The 25,067-nt window shown below is 46.0% G+C and overlaps 1 protein-coding gene across 4 annotated transcripts in view; it reads right to left on the reverse strand.

Annotated features, from left to right (window-relative positions):
• TNRC18 (trinucleotide repeat containing 18) overlaps positions 1-25,067 on the reverse strand; it is a 1,076,633-nt gene that overhangs the window by 187,530 nt on the left and 864,036 nt on the right. For all 4 annotated transcript variants that reach the window (XM_063934091.1, XM_063934092.1, XM_063934093.1 and 1 more), the window contains 3 exons: positions 12,306-12,435; positions 12,051-12,168; positions 11,896-11,971 (listed from right to left, as the gene is read on the reverse strand). In XM_063934091.1, the coding sequence (XP_063790161.1) occupies positions 11,896-11,971; positions 12,051-12,168; positions 12,306-12,435 (324 nt within the window). The remainder of the gene's footprint in view (positions 1-11,895; positions 11,972-12,050; positions 12,169-12,305; positions 12,436-25,067) is intronic.

The following is a 25,067-nucleotide window of genomic DNA, read 5'->3' on the forward strand; positions in this document are numbered from 1 at the left end:
TGTAATAGTCTGCTTTGAAGCAGGACACCCAATTTTATTGGGATCATAGAGAACAAACCGCGAGTCAGATTTTCTGTGACGAGCTGTCCACTTCACATAGATCTTCAAACATCCAAGGACTTTGAAGTAGCAGAGGTGTCCGTATCCATCGTAACCACAATAGGTTGGTTGATATGAAACGAAGACACCACTTTTGGAAGAAATTGCTGACGAGTTATGAGTTCAGCTCTATCTTCATGAAAAATCAAATAGGGGCTTTTGTGAGATAACGCCCCCAGCTCCGACACATGCCTTGCAGGAGCCAAAGCCAACAGTGTGACGGCCTTCCACGTAAGAAACTTGACGTCAACATCCTGTAAAGGCTCAAACCATTCTGATTGCAGGAACTGCAACACCACGATGAGATCCAAAGGTGCCGTAGGAGGCACAAAGGCCGGTTGGATGTGCAGAACCACCTTCAAAAATGTCTGAACCTCAGGGAGAGAAACCAATTGTTTCTGGAAGAAAATGGATAAGGCTGAAATCTAGACTTTTATGGAGCCCAAACGTAGGCCCACATCCACACCTGACTGCAGAAAAAGGAGAAAACGTCCCAGTTGAAATTCCACCACAGGAAATTTCCTGTTGTCACACCAAGAGACGTATTTTATCGAAATACGGTGATAATGTTTAGACGTTACCCCCTTTCTGGCTTGGATCATGGTTGGATTGTAGCCCTTTCCGGGCTAGAATTTGACGCTCAACCTCCATGCGGTCAAAGTAGCCATGGTAATTCTTGATAGACGAATGGCCCCTGTTGTAGAAGGTCCTCGAAAAGAGTCCACGGTCCTCTAGGAGCATCTCTAGTAGATCCGCGTACTAGGCCATTCTTGGCCAGTCCGGAGCAATGAGAATTGCTTGAACCTTTTCCCTTTTTATTCTTTTGAGAATTTTTGGGATCAATGGAAGTGGTGGAAACACGTACACCATCTGGTAGACCCATGGAGTCACCAGAGCGTCCACCGCCACTGCTTTTGGGTCTCTCGACCTGGAACAATACTGCTTGAACTTCTTGTTGAGACGAGAGGCCATCATGTCGATTTGTGGCATTCCCCACTGATGTGTCAAGCACCCGAACACCTCCGGGTGAAGGCCCCACTCTCCTGGGTGGAGGTCGTGTCTGCTGAGGTACCCGGGATGAAGATTGGCGACAACGCCACAGCGTGTCTTTCTGCCCAGAGGAGAATCCTTGTCACCTGACATTGCTGCTCTGCTCTTCGTTCCACCCTACTGGTTTATGTACGTTACCGCCGTCCCATTGTCCGGCTGAACCTGAATGGCGTGATCTTGAAGAAGATGTGATGCCTGTAGAAGGGCATTGTATATGGCCCTTAGTTCCAGAATGTTGATTGGAAGAATGGTTTCCTGACTTATTTTCCTTGGAACTGTTTGCCTTGGGTAACTGCTCCCCAAACTCTGAGGCTTGCGTCTGTGGTTAGTCCAATTTTGAATCCTGAACCTTCGGCCCTTGGTCAGGTGAAAAGTCTGAAGCCACCACAGAAGAGCAATCCTGGCTTTTGGCGACAGACAGATCCACTAGTGCATGTGAAGATGCGATCTGGACCATTTGTCCAACAGATCCAGCTGGAAGGGTTTTGCATGGAACCTTCCATACTGCAGCTCCTCGTAAGAGGCTACCATCTTTCCCAGGAGGTGAATGCATAGCTTCACAGATATCCGGGTTGGTTTTAGAACATCCTGTACCATCGACTGGATTACCAATGCCTTGTCTAAAGGAAATAATATCTTCTGTGCCTCCGTATCCAGTATCATCCCCAGGAATGGAAGCCTCCGTGATGGTTTCAGATGAGATTTTGGTAGGTTCAGAATCCACCCGTGATCCTGGAGTAGTCGGGTTGAGAGGGCAATGTTGTCCAACAACCTCTCCCTGGATGGTGCTTTTATCAGCAGATCATCCAGGTACGGTATTATGTTCACTCCTTGTTTGCGGAGGAGAAACATCATCTCTGCCATTACCTTGGTGAACACCCTCGGTGTCGTAGAGGCCAAATGGCAGGGCCTGGAACTAGTAGTGACAATCCTGTAATGCAAATCTGAGATAAGCCTGATGAGGCACCAAATCGGAATACGAAGGTATGCATCCTTGATATCTACAGATATCAAGAATTCCCCCTCCTCCAGACCTGAGATCACCGCTCTCAGAGACTCCATCTTGAACTTGAACACCCGTAAGTACAGGTTCAACGACTTGAGGTTTAAAATGGGCCTTACCGAACTGTTCGGTTTTGGTACCACAAACAGGCTGGAATAATAACCTTTGTTTTGCTGTTGAAGTGGAACTTGAACAATTACCTGAGTCTGTACCAGTTTTTGAATTGCTTTATGTAAAGTCATACTTGCTTCCTGAGAAGCTGGTAAGCATGATTTGAAGAAACTGTGAGGTGGGAGTTCCTGAAACTCCAGTCTGTAGCCCTGGGCGATAAGATCTTTGACCCAGGGATCCTGGCATGATGTTGCCCATATGTGACTGAAATATCTTAATCGGGCTCCCACCTGCCCGTCTTCCAGGCAGTGCAGACCACCATCATGCTGAAGGCTTAGAGGAAGCAGAACCGGGGTTCTGTTCCTGTGAACCTGCAGTTGCTGGTTTTCTGAGTTTACCTCTATTGCCTTTGAAGGCCGTAGCAGAACCTTTGGTTTTATTTTTACATTTTTAAATTTTGTCATCTGAAAGGACTGCAGCGTTGGAGCAGAGTACGTTTTCCTAGCTGGGGGAGCTGTGCAAGGAAGGTATGTAGACTTACCCCCCGTAGCCTTGGAAATCCACGTATCTAGTTCAGCTCCAAACAGGGCCTCACCTGTAAACAGTAGGTTTTCCACGCTTTTCCTGGAATTCGCGTCCGCAGTCCACTGGCGTAGCCATAGGCCCCTGCGTGCTGACACTGCCATGGCGGTGTTGCATGCATTGAGCAATCGTATTTCTTTTATGACCTCTACCATAAACTTTGCAGAGTCCTGTATATGCTGTAGGAGTAAAATTATCTTCCCCATGGATAAGGTATCTAACTTGTCAATTAGATTTCATGACCATTTTGCAATGGCCTTAGTGATCCATGCACAAGCAATAGTGGGTCGCTGGGCCACCCCAGCAGCTGTGTACAGGGATTTGAGAGTGTTCTCAATTTTGCAGTCAGCCGTGTCCTTTAAGGAGGCTGCCCCAGGGACAGGTAAGACTATCTTACGTGACAACCTAGATACCGATGCGTCAACAATAGGTGGGTTTTCACATTTTTTCCTATCATTCTGAGGGAAAGTAATCTCTTAGGGATCTAAAACTTTTTATCAGGATCAACCCAGGTTTCCTCAAACAGAGAATTAAATTTTGATGCAGGAAAAGTAGCCGAGGATTTCTTTTTTACATTAAAATAAGACACCTCCTCTGTCACCTTATCAGGAATTTGCAGAACGTCTCTAATAGCTTCTATCAGAGCCTGTACCCCCTGTGACAGAGCTGCATCCCCGTCCCCCCACTGAGTCCACCTCACCCTCCTCTGCCTCTGACACGTCGTCATCAGTGTTAGTTTGCAGGATCTGGGCCAGTGTACGTTTTTGTGGACAAATGGCAGGGGTCTGAGACGCTGGTATGGGAACTGAATCTCTATTCATCAGAATGTAATGAATAGAGATTGATTAATACTGCGCTATTGTTATGTTTGTTTCAGCAGCTCCTATAAAAATAGATAGTAATAATGTGTGATGCTAGGGAGCGCTTAAATGATAAGTTTCTGCAATGTTAATGAATATTTATATATTTAATATAAATGGTATATGGTAAGTTTTAAAATAAAAAAATAAAAATAAAAATCGTGGATGGTGTGAATACGGTGTAAATGTGGGGTTAATATTTTTTGCAATACCTGTAAAAAAGAAAGATTGTTAGATAAATGTTTAAGCTCCTTTTGGCATATTGTGGTATAGCAGTTCCCCTCTCCTCTATATATTAATAATACCACATATCAGTGTGAGCTAGGAGCTGGGTTTTCCCCCCTCATATCACTGTGTGGTCCTCTCTCCTCTATAATACATATCATTGTGAGCTACTAAAATGTGTCACTTCCAGCCCCCCTCTGTCCCTCCAATCCAGACCCCTGGTTTCCACTCTTGCTCCTTGTGTCCCCTGCAGGCCCAAGTCCTCTGTGCCTCCTGTGTCTATTCAACCTCCAACTCCTGTGCCAGCCCCTTACAATTTACCTTCTTCGTTGAGAGACGTTTTTCTATCTAGATTCCAGAAGAATCCTCCTACAATTAGGGCAATCGGCCACACACACATATAGGGCATGACGGATTCAGGGATGCTGCAGGGTGCAGAGCTTTGCAAAGGCAGCCGGGCATGCACAGCACCTACCACCGTGGACATTTCCCCATCTCTATCACTATCATCTCCTACATGTGCAGAACGGTGATTGCTGCCCAAATGTAACAAAGCTTTGATCACACCAGATAGGAAAACAGCAACTCATCAAGCAGTGGCGGGCCGCATATCATTGTTTAAAAAAAATAAGCCTGGGACGCAAAAGTATGGGTTGTGGGATACATGCGACCCACGGGCTGCGAGTTTGACATGTCGTCCATCTCACAATCTGGCACTTAGGGGGTAATTCCAAGTTGATCGCAGCAGGATTTTTGATAGCAATTGGACAAAACCATGTGCACTGCAGGGGAGGCAGATATAACATGTGCAGAAAGAGTTAGATTTGGGTGGGTTGTTTTATTTCTGTGCAGGGTAAATACTGGCTGCTTTATTTTTACACTGCAAATTAGATTGCAGATTGAACACACCACACCCAAATCTAACTCTCTCTGCACATGTTATATCTGCCTCCCCTGCAGTGCACATGGTTTTGCCCAACTGCTAACAAAATTCCTGCTGCGATCAACTTGGAATTACCCCCTTAGTACACATTTCTGGATTAATTTTAACACATTTAGGTATGATTCAGAACTGATTAAAATATATTTTAGAGATGTGCGGCGGGCACCTTTCGTGTTTTGTGTTTTGGTTTTGGTTTTGGATCTGGATCCTCACTCGTGTTTTGGATCTGAATTGGTTTTGCCAAAACTAGAGATGAGCGGGTTCGGATATAATGCCAGAATTAACGCCATTTCGGTTTTATCCATATTTTTCTTATTGGCTATCCAAAACACGTGACGTCTGTGAGCCAATAACATGCCGTTTTGAGAACCGAGTAAAACCGAACCCTTTCTCTAGCCAAAACCACCCTTTCGGGTTTTGGATCTGGATGATTTTTGAAAAAAAAACATAAAAATAGCTAAAATCACAGAATTTGGGGGTAATTTTGATCCTACAGTATTATTAAACTCAATAACATTAATTTCCACTCATTTCCAGTCTATTCTGAACACCTCACACCTCACAATATTGTTTTTAGGCATAAAAGTTGCACCGAGGTAGCTGTATGACTAAGCTAAGCGGCACAAACACCTGGCCCATCTAGGAGTGGCACTGCAGTGGCAGACAGGATGGCACTTTAAAAGAAACTAGTCCCCAAACAGCACATCATGCAAAGAAGTAAAAGAGGTGCAATGAGGTAGCTGTATGAATAAGCTAAGCAACATAAATGTGCGGCACAAACACCTGGCCCATCTGGGAATGGCACTGCAGTCCCACTGCACTAATGGTGGATACCGGACGCACGTCTAACACCAACATAGCTGTCAAGGCCTCAGTTATCCAACAGAATGACTGCTGTCATATTTCATCTTCCTCGCAAGGACTGTTGGACAGTCATTTGCTTAGTTAAAGCAGTACAAGTGGTCTTCCGACTTCCCCTCTGGGATGACGATCGACTCCCAGCAGCAACAACAGCAGTGGCAGCAGTAGGAGGAAGTAGTTCTTGATCTTTCCCTATTTTATCCTCCAAATTTTTGTTCTCCATTATTTTGCTGGAGTTATATAACAAAATGCAGCACAGGAGAGCGTACCTCTACACCACACAGGGCAAACCCTGTAAAAATTATTTGGATTAAATATTAATAACCACTTTATTTGGAGTAAATAATATACAGCACAGGACAGCACCACTGAACATATATGGCAGCACCACTGGACTTGACTTATACGGCAGTACCACTGGACTGGACTTATACGGCAGTATCACTGGACATATACAGCAGTATTACTGGACTGGACTTATACAGCAGTACCACTGGACATATATACTTCAGTATCACTGGATTTATATGGCAGTTCCACTGGACATATACAGCAGTATCACAGTAATTATATGTCAGTACCACTGGACATATACGGCAATATCACTGGATTTATACGGCAGTACCACTGGACATATACGGCAGTATCACTGGATTTATACAGCAGTACCACTGGACATATACAGCAGTACCACTGGACATATACAGCAGTATCACTGGACTTATACAGCAGTATCACTGGACTTATATGGCAGTATCACTGGACTTATACGGCAGTATCACTGGACTTATATGGCAGTACCACTGAACTTATGGACTGGATATATACGGCAGTTCCACTGGATTTATATGGCAGTACCACTGGACATATACGGCAGTATCACTGGACTGGATTTATACGGCAGTACCACTGGATTTATACGGCAGTACCACTGGACATATACAGCAGTATCACTGGATTTATACAGCAGTACCACTGGACATACAGTATACAGCAGTATCACTGGACTTATATGGCAGTATCACTGGACTTATACGGCAGTATCACTGGAATTATATGGCAGTACCACTGAACTTATACAGCAGCACAGGTACACCACCACTGGACTCATGCAGGACAACACAGCACCACTGCAATGGACTGGATGTATACAGCAGCACTGGACATATGGCAACAGAGGACACCACTGCTGTGATTGGACTGATGCAGCACAAGATACCACCACTGGACTGATGCAGCACAACACAGCACCACTGGACTGGACTTATACAGCAGCACTGGACATATGGCAGCAGAGGACACCACTTCTGTGATTGGACTGATGCAGCACAAGATACCACCACTGGACTGATGCAGCACAACACAGCACCACTGGACTGGACTTATACAGCAGCACTGGACATATGGCAGCAGAGGACACCACCACTGTGACTAGACTGATGCAGCACAAGACACTACCACTGTACTGATGCAGGACAACACAGCACCACTGCACTGGACTTATATAGCTACACTGGACATATGGCAGCAGAGGACAGTACCACTGTGACTGGACTGATGCAGCATAAGACACTACACTGGACTGAGCAGCACAAGACAACACTGGAATCGCCACCCCACTTTCCCGCACAGACACTGTCCTCTGTCCTCTCACTACACTCTCCAATTCCGGAGTGAAAATGGCTCCTTATATGGAATCCAAAACCCGCGAGAATCCGACAGCGGGATGATGATGTTTTGCCTCGTTCTGGTTTCCGAGTCTGGCGGGAAGTCCCGAGCTGGGCTCGGAGACTGGATGTGAAGTTTGGTAGGGTTTGGTTCTCTGAGAACCGAACCCGCTCATCTCTAAAATATACTAAACTTTTATTATATATTATTATATTTTTGTATATACAAAAAGAAGACCAATCAAGTGTTGAAGAGAAAATTGAGACAACTGTGCTAAATGTAAATTTCTCTGAAAACAAGTTCTATGTACTCTAGTGACCTCCAGAGTCATCTTAATCCAATATTGGTGCAGCAGATTGTAACTGCTGGATACCACCATGTCAATAATTATTTTAACTTTTTTATTTTATTAACAGTTATTTAATAATGAACACATATTCTCGAGCCAGGGGTGGATCAAGAGAAGGGAGGTCTGTGTGCAGCCTTTGCTCTGGGCCTCCTCCTCTCTCATTGGCTTTTTCTGCAGTAGATTCCTGGCAAGTGCTAAGAGTCTACTATGCATGTTCCAATCCCCAGTGATTTCTGTAGTGCGCATGCACACATCTTCGAAAACAAAGTCTTGCATCATGTTTCTGTGATATTTGCGCACAGATCTACAGAAACATGGCACTTGCGTTATATTCCCATTGATACCTGTGGCGCAGACGGAGAGGTGAAAATTTTGAATGGTGGCAAGGTGTGTGGTGTGGGCCCATCTAGACCCAAGGGTCCATATGCACCGCACACCCTGAACCCATTATAGATACGCCAATGTCCACAGCGATTTACAGCGAATATTAAATCATTCACATCAGTCCCTGGCCCAATGGAGCTTATGCTTTATATTCCCTACCACTTTACACTATGATAAAAAAAGCACACTCAAAATGGGCATTTCTTTTCACCATATGCTAATTTCCAGCTGCAGCCTCCAATATGCCTGGTGTACGACTGAAATAGGTCACAGCGTCACAATGAAAATGCATCCACATTGCATATTGCTTCACTTAATAAATTAATTTCAGTTTCTGAATTGTTTTGAATGCTAAAACCTGCTTCATACAGCCAGAGCCGGCCTAAGCTATAGGCAGGCTAGGCATTTGCCTAGGGCATCCAAGCATGTCTAGGGGCATCCAAGCATGGCCCTGCAGTATCTCATACTGGGAGGGACAGTCTGCAAACTAACTGTTACTTTCCAAATGTATTCAATCAGTACTTGTATACACTGCTGTTTACATTTGTCAAATAGAATGCACACAGTCCCTTAAACTCTCTCCGACATGCTTGAATGCCCCTGACTTGTGAGAACTCAGACAGCAGAAGCCTAGTATCTGCAATTACTGGATCTGTGACATTTTCACTGACTATATAAGGTTATTACTGGATGGCTCCTTATGATACCACATGTGTATTTTGGAAGACTGCTTCACATAAATCTGACATCACTTATACTGATTGTGCACATGGGGGAGGGGGACCCTGCCATCCTGTGTGTGTCCCTTATCCCTGTACAAACCCCAGGTGTCTACAGGGACATAACATGGGAAATTTACTCCCCACACTTTATTTCCTAGTCAGTCCATGCCATAAAATTCCCCTGCCATCCAGTACTGTAACGTGGTCAGTAACTTGCGTTGCGCTATTTCTATATGAAACATCAGTGCAGCGTGACGTTCGGACACATCAGACTGGAGAGCAGAGGATATCGCTCCCACAGTATAAAATAAAGGGCATGCAGTTGCCGGGAGTAACAGACTCCAGCAAACACACTGAACAGTGAAGAGAATGGACAGTTGCTACGTGTTTGATACTGGTCTTTTTGTATTCCAACCAGCACGCAAAAATAAAGGATGAGGCTTGCAAAGGATGGCATACCCTGTGAGGTCACATCCCTTGTACGGGTGCCCTTTTAATGGGTGTGTGCGCAAGTATGTACCCACCCATCCTGCCACCCCCATCTCACAAAACACAGTCATGGATCCAGGGAGCTGCATGGGCTCACACACTGATCGCAAGCACACCAGCAAGCAAAAGTAAGTTTTATAAAAAAAGCTACTAGCATTACTAATGTGGGGCATATGTGTCAGGTACATTATTGTGTGGAATTATGCGTATTATGGGCATTACTAATGTAGGGCATATGTGTCAGGTGCATTACTGTGTGGAATTATGTGTATTATGGGCATTGCTAATGTGGGGCATATGTGTAAGGTGCATTAATGAGTGGCATTATGTGTATTATGAATGTGGGGCATATGTGTAAGGTGCATTACTGTGTGGAATTATGTGTATTATGGGCATTACTGTGTGGCATTATGCAGGTTTGAACTGGCCCACAGGGTAGCCCCCTGGTAGGCCCTACTGCCTGAGTGTTGCTGGGTCAGATGCAGGACTAGCGGCAGTGCTAGGGGGCACCAGACAAAATTTTGCCTAGGGTTGGCTCTGCATACAGCAGAAACAATAATTTATCTTGCATGTGCATGAGAAGCACATAAAAAAAACATATTTTAAAAACACACAAATGCTTCAAGAATACTCTGAGCCAGCAAATTAAGCAGAGTACCAATTAGTGCAAGTCACCAATCACAAGTGAATCACTAGATACAACAGCTGTCATAACTATCAACCAATATTTGCACCAGCCCCTAACCACCACATATAACTATACTGTTACAAGTATAATTTTGACTTTTCTCTGATTGGCATGTGAATGCCCGCTCTATTGCATATTTTGCTTTCGCAACATCCAGATCTCGTCCTGAACCATCCATTGGGTCTACAGCCTTTTGAGAAGGTTGTAACTGCAGAGATGCCATAAATTTGCATGGGAAAAATACATATGTACCTAGTTTAGAGCATGCGCAATGTAAATCTGCACAATTCCTCCACCAATACTTCTCATAGAATGCACTGAAATGTGAGTTTATATAAAATTACCACTGGTACCTCTCTACATTATACTGTAGAGCAGAGTATGCTGTAGTTTATAACCGTGCTTTTCAATATGTTATTATAATGCACTTAAACATTCTAATATTACAATAAATTAGAATAAATGCCACATATGCCTTCCCCACTCTTGTCACACCTGTTAACCCCCCCTTCATCTACAGGGTCGGACACGGGGTTACAAGAAAAATCCTTGGAGGGCCCCACGCTCTCCTATGATGTCAGGTTCCTGACCATGCACTTGAAGAATACATTGCTACTCTATTACAAGGCTAGTTATCTGGTACATCAGGAACATGAATGAACATGGGTGCTTGTATCCACGTTGTCTGCAGGCTATGTTCTCTCTCATGGTTGGCCAAGCCTCTGTAGGATCCCCTACCACTGCATTCCCCCGGAGGGCCCTTCATGCTCCATTTCAACACTGATTCTCCCTTTCTCTTACGATTCTGTTGCATGCCAGCTGATGTATACCCTCTATTCAGAATATACCTGGTGTCAGCTGATATTAGCAACCTCATACCTCCCAACATGACTATCTCCAGGAGGGACACAATGCTCTGCTCCTGGACTTGTCTCTTTAAGTGTGCTTTTCTAGATTTTTATGAGTAAATCATATTAAAGAATAATTGGATTTGTAACCTACAGTACAAACAGAGGTGCAAACAGCACTTACTGTACCTCACTAGAATTGTCTACACTTTGCGTTGCCATTGTATGGGATGCTAATGCATCGGCCCTTACTGTCAATAGGAGCAATCAGGCCCTGCCGTACTGTGCTGTTACAGGGGCATAACTACACAAAGGTGCCACTGCTCTATGGACCATCTTTTGATCCTGCTTCCCACACACACAGCTCACGTGTTCGAACACTGCTGGGAGAGACTGTGGCATTCTATCCTGTTTCCTGAGGTCATGTCTGCACCTGCCAGAGATGGAAGAAGGAGCTGCCAGGTGAAGCGTGAACCCCTCTATCACAAGCTGTCAGCAAAGAGCATTGTAAGCAGAAGCATACCAATATGGGCTGGTAGCAATGAATGACATAATGTAAACTGGGGTACTGTGTCATATATTGTGAACTGGGGCTGTAGGCAGGAGAAATGTGTAGAGCTGCCCGGATTGTTTTACAGGACAGGTTCATTTAACTGGCCCACAGGAGTGGAGAAGGCCCACTTGAGATGGTACTCCTGCTTTTACAGGTGGATGAACATGTTTTTTTCCACCTTGCAAAAGTATACAATTTTCTGTGCGCTCAGAGGCAGAGTTAATGTTATCGGGCTACATTTTGTATCTTTAATTTGCACTTTGGCAGCAAGGAGCTCAACCAATGTCATAAAAAGCTAAAAACACATAACTGAATTAAGAAATAAATTGAGATAAAATAAGCAGTATGGAATTGTTGAAATGAAAATGGTAAGTTTAAAATAAAAGATTGAACTGTTGAACTTTATCAAACAAGGTTGTACTGTACTTTTGTATGTTTGATGGTGTTATGGATAACTCACAGCTTCCTGTAAAAGCTGCTCCTGGCAGTAGATGTGTGGACGGTTTCCTCTTTCACCCTCTACAATCACTCGGTATCTGGAAAAACAAATAAGAAATCAATAACTGACTGTAAGTAACCAAATACATATGTTCCATAGGATGTACATGGACTTACATATCTGGAGAGTGGACAGTCTGCACATGACCCGCATAAAGTAGTTTATCATCCATAGGTATCAAAACTCGTAACCCATCTTTCAGTTCATCTTTGTCAATGATACAAGTTCGTGGAGCTGTAGAGATGAAAAGAAAGGGTTAGAAAATAATTCTAAAGAAAGTCAATAGATTCCATATTTTTTTTTGTTTACAACTACTGTACATCTTTCTTTGCATAGAATTAGTTGCCCAATTTTTGTCACATGCTACTCACCAGGAGTAACTGGGCGTTCAAGGGGAAAATTCTCATCCTCTGAGAAACTGCTATCCTGACTAGGCTCAAAGTCTTCCTCTGCTGCCATGCTTTCCATCAATTTGCTCACAGCTCCACATTTACTGTGATTCTAAAATAATAAGAACCATAGTTACATGACAAGTGCTTAATATATTTTAATGAGTTAAAGGCATATACTGTATTTACCACTGTACATCTCAATAAATCAGTAAGTGTATTACTGAACTAAATAATGGAACTGAAATGTGTATGCACAAATATGTCTAGCAAGATCAGTGTCTCATTCTGTTGCTGACAGCTGCCGTCTGTTACATAAGTAAGAGGATGGGTGTGATACACTTTTCCGGCAGTCACATGACCAACACCGGCATCCCGACAATAAGAATGCCAACAGGGGATGGGGTAATTATTTTACCCCTCCCCTGTCCCTTACCCTAGTGACTAGGGCTGATTCTGAGGGTGGTGGCTAGGGCTAAGGCTTAGGGAGTGGCGGTTACGGCCAACCCCCCCCCCCCTCTAGTGCCTAACCCTGTTTTTGTGTTGTTCTCACCAAAAACAAATCCCCCGCTAGCTCTGTGTATTGTCCCCTTATATATTTGTATATGTTAATCTCCTTTTTTCCAGTGTAAACATGCCTAGCCTATCAAGCCTTTCCTCGCTTTCTAGCGTCTACATCCCCTTTATCAAGTTGGTCGCCCGTCTCTGAACCTTTTCTAGTTCCAAAATATCCTTTTTGTAGTATGGTGCACATAACTGTGCACAGTATTCGAGATGTTGCCTCACTAGTTATTTATATAATGGGAGTATAATATTCTCATCCCTTGCATCAATTTCTCGCTTTATGCATGCTAAAACCTTGTTTGCCTTATCTGCTGCATTCCTACTTTTTTAGTACTACTGCTTAGTTTATTATCTGTATGAACACCTAAGTCTTTTATAGAACAGAAACCCCTTTCTTTTCCCCATTTAGTATGTAGGTAGTGCTACCAGACTGCATTACCTTATATTTGTCTATATTGAACCTCATTCTCCATTTTGCTGCCCATTTTTCCAGTTTAAATAAGTCATTCTGAAGAGACTCAGCACCCAACTTCCAAATTTATAATCTTACACAGTTTGGTATCACCTGCAAAAATTGACACCATGCTCAATAGACCTACTCCTAGATCATTTATGAAAATGTTGAACAGTAGTAGTCTAAGTATGGACCCTTGTGGCACACCACTTAGTACTTCAGTCCATTTTGGAAAGTTCCATTTACCACCACTCGCTGCTCCCTTTTATCCAACCAATTTCAATCCAAGTGCATATTGTGCTCCCTAGCCCAAGTTCTCTTAAGTCTCATGTGAGGTACTGTATCAAAAGCTTTAGCAAAGTCTAAAAAGATTACATCCACCTCTTTACCCTGATCTAGGTTCGCCATAACCTTTTCATAAAAGCATATTAAGTTAGTTTGACATGATCTATCTGTTACGATCCTGATGCTCAGGACAGGGGAGAACTTATGTAGTGAGTCCTGAGCACCAAGACGGAATGCTGGGATTGGGAAATGGGAAGGAAATAGCCCCTAGCACCCTATCTCCGTTGTCTTACCCGTGTTATCAATTCACGCCTGAACGACTATGGTTTCTTGGGCCCATGGCAGCCGCGTTTGAAGGGCGGATTAGGTCTGCCCAATTCCGATGCCCCCTCAGGTCTTAAAGAGAGACAAGGCGTGAACTGAGACAGGGTAATAACAAGGGGACCTCTAACTGAAACAACCACGCTAGGGGCTATAAACTACCTAAAAACTAAACGTATGTGCGGCACGCCGCCAAAGGAAAAGAACTACAAAGAAACCACTGTCCACTCCCCTACACGGCACCGCCGAGTTCCGGGAGGACAGTGAAAGCGGAAACCTCCGCAAATGCACCAATTCACAGTAAAGTAAACACTAAGCGGCATAGGCCGCAACACGCGGCAGAAGCCGCTACTCACGAAACCGGGCGAGAACCCCAGATGACAAACAGGTTCGCAAGGACTAGAAGGATTCCCAGGACCGGCTTCGGACCTCCAAAGTACCAAAGGGCAGGGAGCAAGATCCACCAAACACGGCTGACAGGAACAGAGTTCTGCAAGGCAGGAACAGCATACAAGAAGCTATCACCGGCGGGGCTGCAGTGTGCTGGCTCACATAAAAAGGCCCTGCTGGCCAATAACAGGAGGGCCAGCAGGACCAGCCCCCAGACCCTAATTACTAGTTGCCGTGCAGCTGCCTTGCTGCACGAGCAAGCTAATTAACTATTCTTAGCAACGGGGAACGCGGTCCACCTGTGGCGTCCCCGTTGCTATGCACCCGGCGGCCTTGCACGCACGGCGTCCTGCGTTGCCAGGGACCCGGCGGCTATCGTGCGCACGGCGTCCTGGCGTTGCTAGGCGCCGTGTGGTGGACAGGGAAGGAGAGAGGCGCGGCGGCCGTGACCGCTGCTCAGTCAGGGCACGGCCGAAGACCGCCGCGCCTAACACTACCCCCCCTTGAGGAGGGGTTAAAGAACTCCTAGAGCCAGGTTTCTGAGGAAACTCCTGAAAGAAAATCCTCTTCAGCTTGGGAGCATGTAAATTTTTATCCAACACCCAAGATCTTTCTTCAGGGCCATAACCTTTCCAGTGGACCAAAAAATAGAGCCGACCCCGAGAAAGCTTAGAATCTAAAACCTTCTCCACCAAGAACTCTTGTTGCCCCTGAACATCCACCGGAGATCTACCCTGGGAAGTCCTCCGAGGAAATCTCCTGGAAGAAAAATACTGTTTCAAAAGATAACAGTGAAAAGTATTGCCAATTTTGAGAGATCTTGGCAAGCGTAGCCGAAAAGCAACTGGGTTGACCTTAATGATAAGGAATGGTCCAATAAATTTGGGTCCCAATCTAGCCGAAGGTTGTCGGAGCTTGATGTTGTGAGTTGACAACCATAACTTATCTCCCACCTTAAAAGTGCAAGGACGTCGGAGCCCATCAGAAAATGTATTTTCTCGGAAGGCAGCTTTTCTCAAGGCAAGGTGCACCTTTCTCCAAATTGTTCTGAGATGGGAGGTTAAGGTCAACGAGGAGACTGGAGAATGAGGAAAAAAAGAGTTGGCTCTAGGATGAAAGCCAAAGACTGAAAAGAATGGGGACTCCTTGGTGGAAGAATGACAAGAGTTATTATAAGCAAATTCGGCTAACGGAAGAAATTCAGACCAATCATTCTGGAGTTTGGCCGAATACAACCGTAAATACTGTTTTAATGACTGGTTAACTCGTTCGGTTTGTCCGTTAGATTGTGGATGGTACCCAGATGTTAAAGAGAGTTTCATATTTAATGAGGCACAAAAACGTTTCCAGAAACGAGCAATGAATTGCGGACCCCGATCAGAGACAATATCCCTGGGCAACCCATGGAGCCTGAACACATGACGGAGAAACAAGACTGCCAACTGTCACAACTGAGGGCCTGAGCTGACGGGAGGCAGCCTCAGTTGTAGGGGCTGAGATGTACCGGAACCTGGGAGGTTGTATCAGACCCCTGGACATGTAAGTAACATGAATAATAACTGCCCGAAGGCGTGACCACGACAACTTGGATAAAAGTCAATGATGTTTATTATGACAACTCCGCAACACAGCAGCAGTAAAAGAAAACGTAAAAGTCAGCAAAGAATAAATACAGTTCCTGGGTACTACAGGATGGCAGGAGCCACAGGGCACTGGTAGTGTGAGATAGTTCTTATGATCTTCTAGATGGAAAGTCCTTACCAGGCCCGACTGTAGCAATGGAGATAACCCAGGATTGTGCCAGCTGGTGTTCCAGGAAAAGCTGGGTTGCTGAAGATAAAACAGCTGCTGTGGATACTGGCTGGAACCAGACTGTTGTTAGCACGGAGTGGATACTGGCTGGAACCAGTTAAATAATAAATGAACTTGGGAGCGATGAAATATGAACTGAAATGTAGAACTTGAGAGCGGAGAAATAATAATACCGGTGGAGAGTGGTAAAGTGTAGAAAGGACACCGGCCCTTTAAGGGAAGCTGTACTCTGCTGGAAGCTGAGCTGGAAGCAGGTAATGTTGTAGCTGGAAACAGATGAATCCACAATGGATTGGAGAGTCAGGCTACACCGCAGGTGGAATGCTGGTGCGGGTCTCTATGGTGGAAGTCTTGAGACAGGAGCTGGTACCTGGAAGACAATCACAGGAGAGAGACAAACAGGAACTAGGTTTGACAACCAAAGCACTGACGCCTTCCTTGCTCAGGCACAGTGTATTTATACCTGCAGCAAGGAAGGGATTGGCTAGGCAATTATGCAGATTATCAATACTGAGAACAGATTGGTGGAAATGATCAGCTGACAGAATCCAAGATGGCTGCGCCCATGCAGACACTTGGAGGGAAGTTTGGTTTGTAATCCATGTGGTAATGAAAACAGTAATGGCGGCGCCGGCCACCGGAGACAGGAAGCGCCAGGCTGACAGATGCACATCCAACCACGCGGACACAGCGGAGGCCGCGACTGACGTAATCGCCACTCAGACACTCTGCATGCAGAAGTTCAGGGACGGCGGCGGAGGCCGCGGGAGACGCCATGCCAGGTGTAATATGGCGTTTACTGTGACAGCGTCCCAGAGTGACAGGAGAGGATACAGGAATGTACACATCAGGATAACAGATGGAATCCGGTCCTGGAGCGCTGAGCCAGCCTTAGGAGGCATCTGATGGGTAAGAAATGGCGTCCAGATACCCGGATCGTGACAGCACCCCCCCCCCTTTAGGAGTGGCCCCAGGACACTTCTTTGGCTTTTGAGGAAACTTGGAATGGAATCTCCGGACCAAGGCAGGAGCATGGACATCAGAAGCATTGGTCCATGAACGTTCCTCAGGACCATAACCTTTCCAGTCAATAAGATATTGTAGTTGACCGTAACGGTGACGTGAGTCCAGGATCTTGGCCACTTCATACTCAACGCCTCGTTGAGTTTGGACTTTCGGAGTTGGAGGAAGTGAGGAATGAAACCGATTCAAGATCAGCGGTTTCAACAGGGAAACATGGAATGTCCTGGGTATTTTTAAGAAGGGAGGCAACTGGAGTCTGTAAGCAACAGGATTGATGACTTGTTCAATCTTGAAAGGACCGATATAGCGAGGTGCAAACTTCATACTGGGAACTCTTAACCTCAAATTCTTCGTGGATAACCATACCCGATCACCCACCTTGAAAGCAGGAACTGCTCGACGCTTCTTATCCGCAAACTTCTTGTACCTGAACGATGCCTTGAGCAGAGCTGATCGTACGCTCTTCCAGATATTGGCAAACTGATGCAAGGTGATATCCACTGCGGGAACAGAAGTTGCTGGAAGCGGTTGGAACTCAGGGACTTTAGGGTGGAATCCAAAGTTAGTGAAGAATGGTGTTGAAGCAGATGAAGAATGATACTGGTTGTTATGACAGAACTCGGCCCAGGGAAGTAATTGAACCCAGTCATCTTGAGAGGAGGACACATAGATGCGGAGGAAGGCCTCCAAGTCCTGATTCACCCTCTCGGTTTGACCATTGGTCTGAGGATGGTAAGCCGTGGAAAACTTTAGCTTGACTTGGAGGACTTGACATAAACTTCGCCAGAATTTGGCTGTGAATTGAACTCCTCGATCTGAGATAATTTCTTCAGGAAGACCGTGGAGTCGGAAGATCTCTTGTATGAATACTTGAGCCAACTTGGAAGCTGACGGAAGACCGGTGAGAGGAATGAAGTGTGCCATCTTGGTGAACCGGTCAACTACCACCCAGATGGTATTGAACTTGTTGCACATGGGTAAGTCTGTAATGAAATCCATCGACAAGTGGGTCCATGGTCGACGGGGAACGGATAGTGGAACCAGTTGCCCCGCAGGCGACTGGCGGGATACTTTATGTTGGGCACACTTTGGGCAAGATGCAATAAACTCCAAGACGTCCTTTTTCAGAGTTGGCCACCAATAGGACCTAGAGATAAACTCCAGGGTTTTTTGGATACCTGTATGTCCGGCAAAACGGGAAGCATGGGCCCAATGCATGAGCTTCTTCCTTAGCATCGGCTTCACAAAACTTTTCCCTGATGGGGGCGTAGGGTCCATCCCTACCGTGGAGAATGCCAACGGATTTATAATAGGATGCTTGTCTGAAGACTCTGACTCATTTTCTTGCTCCCATGAGCGGGAAAGGGCATCGGCCTTGCGATTCTGAGAGCCCGGACAGAACTGGAGTTTAAAGTCGAACCTGGAAAAGAAAAGTGCCCATCTGGCCTGACGAGGGTTGAGACATTGTGCGCCCTTCAGGTATAAAAGGTTCTTGTGGTCTGTAAGTATGGTGATTGAATGAGAAGCTCCCTCCAACAGATACCTCCACTCTTCTAGAGCGAGCTTGATGGCTAGCAACTCCTGGTCGCCAATGGCATAGTTGCGCTCAGCTGGGGAGAACTTCCGGGAGAAGAAACTGCAAGGGTGTAAATGGCCATCTTTAGCCCTCTGAGATAACACCGCTCCTACTCCAACGGAGGAGGCATCCACCTCTAAGATGAAAGGAGAGTCGATGTCAGGCTGTTTCAGAACAGGCGCAGAGATGAACCTTTGTTTTAAAAGATGAAATGCTTGCATGGCTTCTTCAGACCACTTGGGCGGGTTAGCACCCTTCTTAGTGAAAGCAGTAATAGGCGCCACAATGGTGGAAAAGTCTCGTATAAACTTTCGGTAATAGTTGGCGAACCCTAAGAACCTCTGGACCCCTTTGAGGGTTAAGGGTACCGGCCAATTTTGGATTGCTTGTAGTTTCTCAGGATCCATCTCTAGTCCGGAACCGGACACAATGTACCCTAGAAACGGAATGGACTTGACTTCAAAGACGCATTTTTCTAATTTGCAATAGAGATGATTGACACGGAGACGGGACAGAACCTCTTTAACCCAAAAACGATGTTCCTCTAAATCGTTGGCAAAAATGAGGATATCGTCTAGATAGACCACGACATGACGGTATAGAATGTCTCTGAAGATCTCATTGACAAAATGCTGGAAGACAGCTGGAGCATTGCTCAATCCGAAGGGCATGACGAGGTACTCATAATGTCCGTCACGGGTGTTAAAGGCGGTCTTCCACTCGTCACCCTCACGGATCCGGATGAGATTGTATGCACCTCGCAAGTCCAGCTTTGTAAAGATGGTAGCTCCGCTAACTCTGTCAAAGAGCTCAGTAATCAGGGGTAAAGGATAACGGTTCTTGATGGTAATGTCGTTCAAACCTCTGTAGTCGATGCACGGCCGCAGACCACCATCTTTCTTTTTTACAAAAAAGAAGCCTGCGCCGGCTGGAGAAGAAGAAGGTCGAATGAACCCCTTTGCTAGGTTCTCTTTAATATATTCCTCCATAGAATGCGTCTCAGGCAGAGACAACGGATAAGTTCGGCCTCGAGGTGGAACCTTCCCTGGAACGAGATCAATCGGACAGTCCCATTCTCTATGAGGAGGAAGGATATCAGCAGAAGCTTTACTGAACACATCCGTGAAATCTTGATATGGAGGAGGTGGAACATCAGACGACCTGGGGGAGGAAGAACAGACAGGCAATTCTTTAAACAAACATGTCTCAGCACAGGAGGAACCCCATGCCAGGATTTGCGTAGTCGTCCAATCAATTGTAGGATTGTGAAGACGGAGCCATGGAAGGCCCAGGACCACAGGATGTGTGGCTCTTGGAATCACTAAAAAAGAAATAAGTTCGGAATGAAGAACTCCCACTCTCAGACGAACTGGTAGAGTCCTTAAAGAAATAACTGCATCAAAAATTTTGCTGCCATCCACGGCAGTTAAAGAAATGGACGAAGGAAGTCTCTCGGTGGGTAGGGACCACCGTTTAACATAGGCTTCGGTAATAAAGTTCCCAGCTGCTCCGGAATCAAGGAGGGCAATGACGTTCCGATAACGTTGAGCAACTTGAAGCGAGACTGGGAGATTACAATCTTGAGGAGATGGAGAGGAGATCATTACTCCTAGCCGGCCCTCTCCTTGGCGAGCTAGGATTTGGAGTTTCCCGGACGTTTGGGACAGGCATTAATGGTGTGAGACGGAGCTGCACAATAGAGACAGAGAAACTCGGAGAGACGTCTTCGGCGCTCAGCAGGAGTTAAACGGGAACGGCCAAGTTGCATGGGCTCATCTTTAGATGGTGACAGTTGACGAGGAGGAGGAGCAGAAGATTTTGGAGCAGATGATCTTCCACGCTCAGTTGCTCTCTCTCTGAAACGTAAATCAACTTTCGTGCAGAGTGAGATTAGCTCATCTAACTTAGAAGGTAAGTCTCTGGTAGCTAACTCATCTTTAATACGCTCAGATAAGCCATGCCAGAATGCAGCATACAGGGCCTCGTCGTTCCATGCCAGTTCGGATGCCAGGATCTGGAACTGTATCAGATATTGACCTACAGTACGTGTCCCCTGGCGTAAACGGAGAATCTCGGATGAAGCTGAGGTTACCCGGCCTGGCTCGTCGAAGATGCGCCTGAATGTTGACACGAAGGCAGTGTAGGAAGATAGCAGGGTGTCGGACCTCTCCCATAACGGTGATGCCCAATCAAGGGCTGAGCCACTGAGAAGAGAAATAATGTAGGCAATTTTTGTACGGTCACTGGGAAAATTGCCAGGTTGTAGCTCAAACTGAATCTCACACTGGTTGAGAAATCCCCTGCAGAATCTTAGAGATCCGTCAAATTTTGCTGGCGTTGGAAGATGAAGACGTGGAGCAGAAATGGGTAAGGTGGGTGGGGTTATAGCTGGAGTCACTGTGGTTGACGCACCAGACGCGCCTGATCCACGGAGAGTTGTCTGAATCCCATCCAGCCGAGTAGAGAGATCCTGGAGACAGCGGATGATGTGGCCCTGTGCAGCCTCCTGATGTTCTAGTCGGGCTGCCAGTTCTTGCATCGGCCTGGCCGCTTGATCCTGGTCTCCGGCTGGATTCATTAGGTCAGTGCTTACTGTCACAACTGAGGGCCTGAGCTGACGGGAGGCAGCCTCAGTTGTAGGGGCTGAGATGTACCGGAACCTGGGAGGTTGTATCAGACCCCTGGACATGTAAGTAACATGAATAATAACTGCCCGAAGGCGTGACCACGACAACTTGGATAAAAGTCAATGATGTTTATTATGACAACTCCGCAACACAGCAGCAGTAAAAGAAAACGTAAAAGTCAGCAAAGAATAAATACAGTTCCTGGGTACTACAGGATGGCAGGAGCCACAGGGCACTGGTAGTGTGAGATAGTTCTTATGATCTTCTAGATGGAAAGTCCTTACCAGGCCCGACTGTAGCAATGGAGATAACCCAGGATTGTGCCAGCTGGTGTTCCAGGAAAAGCTGGGTTGCTGAAGATAAAACAGCTGCTGTGGATACTGGCTGGAACCAGACTGTTGTTAGCACGGAGTGGATACTGGCTGGAACCAGTTAAATAATAAATGAACTTGGGAACGATGAAATATGAACTGAAATGTAGAACTTGAGAGCGGAGAAATAATAATACCGGTGGAGAGTGGTAAAGTGTAGAAAGGACACCGGCCCTTTAAGGGAAGCTGTACTCTGCTGGAAGCTGAGCTGGAAGCAGGTAATGTTGTAGCTGGAAACAGATGAATCCACAATGGATTGGAGAGTCAGGCAACACCGCAGGTGGAATGCTGGTGCGGGTCTCTATGGTGGAAGTCTTGAGACAGGAGCTGGAACCTGGAAGACAATCACAGGAGAGAGACAAACAGGAACTAGGTTTGACAACCAAAGCACTGACGCCTTCCTTGCTCAGGCACAGTGTATTTATACCTGCAGCAAGGAAGGGATTGGCTAGGCAATTATGCAGATTATCAATACTGAGAACAGATTGGTGGAAATGATCAGCTGACAGAATCCAAGATGGCTGCGCCCATGCAGACACTTGGAGGGAAGTTTGGTTTGTAATCCATGTGGTAATGAAAACAGTAATGGCGGCGCCGGCCACCGGAGACAGGAAGCGCCAGGCTGACAGATGCACATCCAACCACGCGGACACAGCGGAGGCCGCGGCTGACGTAATCGCCACTCAGACACTCTGCATGCAGAAGTTCAGGGACGGCGGCGGAGGCCGCGGGAGACGCCATGCCAGGTGTAATATGGCGTTTACTGTGACAGCGTCCCAGAGTGACAGGAGAGGATACAGGAATGTACACATCAGGATAACAGATGGAATCCGGTCCTGGAGCGCTGAGCCAGCCTTAGGAGGCATCTGATGGGTAAGAAATGGCGTCCAGATACCCGGATCGTGACACCAACCCTTGAGCAGAGGGTAATCGGGGAAGAGCAATGAATTGAGCCATCTTACTAAAACGATCTACTACCACCCAAATGACTCAAAATCCGGCTGAAAGAGGAAGGTCCACCACGAAATCCATGGATATATGTGACCATGGCCTGAGAGGAACGGCTAAAGGTACGAGTTGCCCGATCGGCAATGAACGAGGAACCTTATGCCGTGCACAAACCTGACAGGAATGGACAAATTCCCTTACATCTTTAGAAAGACTAGGCCACCACACCGAGCGAGAGACTAACTCCAAGGTCTTAGTGATACCTGGATGACCAGAGACTTTGTTGTCATGAAACTCAGCTAAAACAGTGCCTCTCAGAAATTCAGGGACAAAGAGACGATCAGCAGGAGTCGGTTTAGGAGCCTGCTGTTGAAGCTGGACTAACTGAGTAAATAAATCCTGTGTGAGGCCTGCCCGGATGACAGATGATGGAACTATGGGGGTAGTAGCAGGATGGTTATTGTGAACCGGAAGAAACCAACGTGACAGGGCATCAGCTTTAGTATTTTTGGAACCGGGCCTGAAGGTGATAATAAACCTGAAACGAGTAAAAAACAATGCCCAACGTGCCTGCCGAGCATTAAGCCGTTTAGCTGACTCAATATATTGCAGGTTCTTATGGTCAGTAAACACTGTAATAGTATGCCTAGCTCCCTCCAGCCAATGCCTCCACTCCTCGAAAGCCCACTTAACTGCCAGCAATTCTCGATTACCAACGTCATAGTTGGATTCTGCGGAGGAGAATTTCCTGGACATGAAGGCACAAGGGTGTAATTCCTGAGACTCTGGATCTTCCTGAGATAGGATAGCCCCCACTCCAACCTCTGAGGCATCTACCTCGACTATAAAGGGGAGCTCCGGGTTAGGGTGCCTGAGAACAGGAGCCGAGACAAAGGCCTGCTTTAAGGCCCGAAATGCAGACTCGGCTGCAGGCGACCAATTGGAAGGGTCCGCTCCTTTTTTAGTCAATGCTACTATAGGAGCGACCAAATCAGAAAAGGTATGAATGAACCGCCTATAATAGTTTGCAAACCCTAAAAAGCGCTGAATTGCTTTTAAATTTGTGGGTTGCGCCCAATTAAGGATGGCCTGGAGTTTTTTCGGTTCCATGAAAAATCCCTGGGGAGAAATAATATACCCCAAGAAGGACACTTCCGTGATGTGAAAATCACATTTCTCTAGTTTTGCGTATAAATGATTCTCCCGTAGTTTTTTAAGAACCAGACGCACATGGGTAATATGTTGTTCCATAGACTCAGAATAAATCAAAATGTCGTCTAAATAAACGACAACGAACTTTCCAAGAAAGTCACGAAGAACATCATTGATGAGGTCTTGAAATACCGCAGGAGCATTTGACAGCCCAAAGGGCATCACCAGGTATTCATAATGACCCGACTGTGTGCTGAAAGCCGTCTTCCACTCATCCCCAGATCTTATTCGGATGAGATTGTAAGCTCCTCTAAGATCGATTTTTGATTAGATAACGGCAGAGCGTAACTGATCAAAAAGTACTGAAATCAAAGGCAAAGGGTAGGTGTTTTTAACAGAAATTTTATTCAGAGCCCGAAAATCAATACATGGTCTGAGCGACCCATCTTTTTTCTCAACAAAAAAGAATCCTGCACTCAAAGGAGATTTCGAAGGCCTAATGAAGCCTTTTTTCAGGCTTTCCTGGATATAATTATCCATAGCCGTGGTTTCTAGCCCGGAGAGGGCATATAATCTCCCTTTAGGTAAAGTGGCCCCGGGAACTAAATCTATAGCGCAGTCATAGGACCGATGGGGAGGCAGAACGTCCGCATTTCCCTTGGAGAACACATCAGCAAAATCCTGATATTCAAGAGGTATAAGTTCTGGGGTAACTGCCGCAACCCGGACAGGATGGGAAATACACTCCTTAACACAAAAAGGACCCCATTGGGAAATCTCCCCAGACCGGCAATCTATGATGGGATTATGAAAGGCAAGCCAGGGGTGACCCAAAACTACTGGAACTGCCGGACAATGTGTAAGGTAAAATTCTATTTCTTCTGAATGTAGGGTCCCCACTGTCAGCAATACTGGAGGTGTGCGGTGAGTAATAACCCCATTGGAAAGCGGACCCCCATCCAAGCCGTGCATGGTGATACGTCTATCTAAGGGTATCAATGGAACGCCTAAAGCCTTAGCCCAAGCTAAATCCATAAAATTTCCTGCAGCTCCACTGTCGACGAAGGCCGACACCAACGAACTGAGGCTGCCAAAGGAAATCTTTACCGGAACTAATAGAGAATTATTAGAGGAGATTAACTGCATACCCAAGTGAACCCCCTCACAATTAACTTGGTCAGAGCATTTCCCGGCTTGTTCGGGCAGTTACGTGCGATATGT

Source organism: Pseudophryne corroboree, chromosome 7, assembly GCF_028390025.1.
Source record: "Pseudophryne corroboree isolate aPseCor3 chromosome 7, aPseCor3.hap2, whole genome shotgun sequence".
Taxonomy (NCBI): domain Eukaryota; kingdom Metazoa; phylum Chordata; class Amphibia; order Anura; family Myobatrachidae; genus Pseudophryne; species Pseudophryne corroboree.